We start from the raw sequence: 3,936 nt of genomic DNA, 5'->3' as shown, positions 1-3,936 counted from the left end.
TTCAGCAGCTAAAGCTTTGCCCACCGGATTTTTCCAAGGATACCAATGCTTTAAGTATGTTATCACATATAATAGCATTGCTTCTTTTTGAGGATGCAAGTATGAGAGAAATTGCTGCAAATAATGGTATTGTATCTGCCGCATTAGAAATTTTGATGAGCTTTAAGGATAAGATCAAGTCTGGAAATGAAATTTCTGTCCCAAAGTGTGTCAGTGCATTACTACTTATTTTAGATAACATGCTGCAGTCCAGGCCCAGAATCTCCTCCGAAAGTTCTGAAGGTACCAATTCAGGGGCTGATGTATCTGGTGATCATGCTTCTTTGCCGTTCCCTGCTTCTGCTATGGAGAGAAAATCAGTCTCAGATGCCAGTGAGAAAGAATCAGAGACAGGATTTGAAAATGTATTGGGGAAATCTACAGGGCATCTGACTATTGAAGAGAGTCATAAGGTGCTGCTTGTTGCTTGTGACTTAATAAATCAGCATGTCCCAGCTGTTATTATGCAGGCTGTACTGCAGTTATGTGCTCGCTTGACAAAAACACATGCTCTAGCTTTGCAGTTTCTTGAAAATGGAGGGCTGCCTGCCCTTTTCAGTCTTCCCAGAAGTTGTTTCTTCCCTGGATATGATGCTGTTGCTTCTGCTATTGTTCGACATCTTCTTGAAGATCCACAAACACTGCAAACAGCAATGGAATGGGAGATACGGCAGACCTTGAGCGCTAACCGTCATTCTGGGCGTGTATCTGTTAGAAACTTTTTGACATCAATGGCACCAGTCATCTCTAGAGATCCTGCAGTTTTTCTTAAAGCTGTAACTGCTGTTTGCCAGTTGGAGATGTCAGGAGGTAGGACTGTTGTTGTGTTATCAAAGGAGAAGGACAAGGAAAAGGAGAAATTGAAAGCAACAGGTGAAGCTGGATTGTCTTCTCATGAGTGTGTTCGGATTTCTGAAAATAAGATGCACGATGGATCAGGTAAATGCTCCAAAGGACATAAAAAGATTCCAGCTAATCTCACTCAAGTAATTGATCAGCTTCTTGAGATAGTTTTGAAGTTTCCTTCGCCCAAAAACCAGGAAGAATGCAATTCATCTTTGATGGAGGTTGATGAACCTGCTTCCAAGGTAAAGGGTAAATCAAAGGTTGATGAAACAAGGAAATCTGAGTCTGAATCGGAAAAGTCTGCAGGTCTGGCTAAGGTGACTTTTGTGCTCAAGTTATTGAGCGATATTCTTCTAATGTACGTACATGCAGTCGGGGTTATTCTTAAACGAGATTTGGAGATGTCTCAGCTTCGGGGTTCTAGTCAACCAGACAGTCCTGGACATGGTGGGATACTTCATCACGTTCTACATCGTTTGCTTCCGCTCACCATTGATAAATCTGCTGGACCCGATGAGTGGAGAAACAAGTTGTCCGAAAAAGCTTCCTGGTTCTTGGTAGTTCTTTCAGGTCGTTCGGGTGAAGGACGAAGACGTGTAATTAATGAGCTTGTGAAAGCTTTATCCTCATTCTCAATGTTGGAGAGTAATTCTACAAGGAGTGTTCTATTGCCAGATAAAAAAGTTTACGCTTTTATTGACCTGGTATATTCTATTTTGTCAAAAAATTCATCCTCCAGTAACTTACCCGGTTCTGGATGTTCGCCAGACATAGCAAAGAGCATGATCGATGGGGGAATGGTTAAATGTCTAACTGGAATTCTACAGGTGATTGATTTGGACCATCCTGATGCTCCCAAAGCTGTTAATCTCATACTCAAGGCTTTAGAAAGCTTAACAAGGGCTGCTAATGCTAGTGACCAGATTTTAAAATCTGATGGGTTGAATAAGAAAAAATCTATGGGGTTGAATGGAAGAGTTGATGATCAGCTAACTGCGCCATCAGCAGAGAATGTGGAACATAATCAGAATGAAAATAATGAACAACAGGTCAGAGATGTAGCTGAAAATGAGCAACAGAATCAAGAGTCTTCTCTGCGTGCAGGTGACCATGATGCAAATCAGAATCAGTCTGAGGAACAAGAAATGAGGATAGAAGTGGAAGAGCCAATGACTGCCAACGCACAAGTAGAGCTTGGGATGGATTTCATGCGTGAAGAGATGGAAGAAGGTAATGGTTTACAGAACCCTGATCAAATAGAGATGACTTTTCGTGTTGAGAACAGGGCAGATGATGAAATGGGTGATGAAGATGATGACATGGGGGATGAAGGTGAGGATGATGAAGATGATGATGAGGGGGAGGACGAAGACGAGGATATAGTGGAAGATGGTGGTGGCATGCTTTCGCTGGCTGATACTGATGGGGAAGACCATGATGATACTGGATTGGGAGATGACTACAATGATGAGATGATTGATGAAGATGACGATGATTTCCATGAGAACCGTGTCATAGAGGTGAGATGGAGGGAAGCCCTTGATGGGCTCGATCATTTGCAAGTACTTGGGCAGCCTGGAGCTGCTGGTGGTCTTATCGATGTAGCAGCTGAACCTTTTGAAGGAGTTAACGTAGATGACCTCTTTGGTCTTAGAAGGCCTCTGGGTTTTGAACGTCGTCGTCAGACAGGTAGGTCTTCCTTTGAGCGACCTGTTGCAGAAAATGCTTTCCAACATCCTCTTCTGTCGCGACCCTCCCAAACTGGAGATCTGGTCTCAATGTGGTCATCAAGTGGAAATGCGTCCCGGGATTTAGAAGCTCTGTCATCAGGGAGCTTCGATGTAGCTCACTTCTACATGTTTGACGCTCCTGTTCTTCCATATGATCATGCCCCGAGCAGTCTCTTTGGTGATCGTTTGGGTGGTGCTGCACCGCCACCTTTGACTGATTATTCCGTAGGTATGGACTCACTGCAATTACCTGGAAGAAGAGGGCCAGGTGATGGTCGGTGGACTGATGATGGCCAGCCGCAAGCAAGTGCTAATGCTGCGGCCATTGCACAGGCTGTTGAGGAACATTTCGTATCGCACTTGCGCAGTATTGCTCCGGCTGAAACTTCTGCTGAAAGACAAACAACCCAGGTTTCAGCAGCTTTGGAGAGACAACCGGATGCTCCTCCCTCCAATGATGGGCAAGTAGCAGGAGAGCGTGACAACAGCAGCAACCAACAAAGTGAAGGTCAGCAACAGGACAATGGTAATGAAACTGCACATGAGCAACTTAATTCAGTGGATGGAAATGAACAAATCAATTTAGAATCTGTTAGTGAAGGTGCAAGTGAATGCCAACAGCAACCTGAACCAATGCTTATTCAGCCACCTTCACTGAACAGTACACCAAATAGTCGGGATAATATGGAGATTGGTGAAGGAAATGCTATTGTTAGTGAGGAAGCAGCAACCGTTCCCGATTTTATCAACCTGTCTGCGGACAGTAGTGCTGAAGCGTCTCTAAATCTCCATGATGCTCCCGAACAGGCTGCGGGTTGTGATATGTCTTCAAGAACGGATGGTCAGGCTAATGTCTCGGTAGATTTGGGTTCAGATGTGCCACCAAGTGTTGATGTTGATATGAATAATTCTGATGCTCAAAGAAATCAAGATGGCGAACCCTTGCTCACTTCTGAAAATCGTACAGATGATCCACCGTCAGTGCAGAATTCACTGGTCAGTCCAGAAACTAATCAGGCAGACCAAGCTAACGTGGGTAATGAGGCTTCTGGTGCTAATGCGATTGATCCTACTTTCCTTGAGGCTCTACCCGAAGATTTGCGGGCAGAAGTTCTAGCTTCACAGCAAGCTCAGTCCGTTCAACCTCCATCTTATGCACCTCCTTCTGCAGATGATATTGATCCCGAGTTTTTAGCTGCTCTTCCTCCAGATATCCAAGCTGAAGTGTTGGCTCAACAACGAGCACAGAGGATTGCACAACAGGCAGAAGGACAACCAGTTGACATGGACAATGCGTCTATTATTGCTACTTTTCCTGCTG

General features: G+C 44.4%; 1 protein-coding gene across 1 annotated transcript in view; it reads left to right on the top strand.

Annotated features, from left to right (window-relative positions):
* LOC21401184 (E3 ubiquitin-protein ligase UPL1) overlaps window positions 1-3,936 on the top strand; it is a 16,973-nt gene that overhangs the window by 6,933 nt on the left and 6,104 nt on the right. Inside the window, 1 exon segment of the mRNA XM_024171390.1 lies at window positions 1-3,936. This exon segment is cut by the window's right edge and continues 20 nt beyond it. Within this exon segment, the coding sequence (XP_024027158.1) occupies window positions 1-3,936 (3,936 nt within the window).

Source organism: Morus notabilis, unplaced genomic scaffold (assembly GCF_000414095.1).
Source record: "Morus notabilis unplaced genomic scaffold, ASM41409v2 Scaffold1185, whole genome shotgun sequence".
Lineage (NCBI taxonomy): Eukaryota > Viridiplantae > Streptophyta > Magnoliopsida > Rosales > Moraceae > Morus > Morus notabilis.
This window is presented reverse-complemented; position numbering and strand designations above follow the sequence as displayed.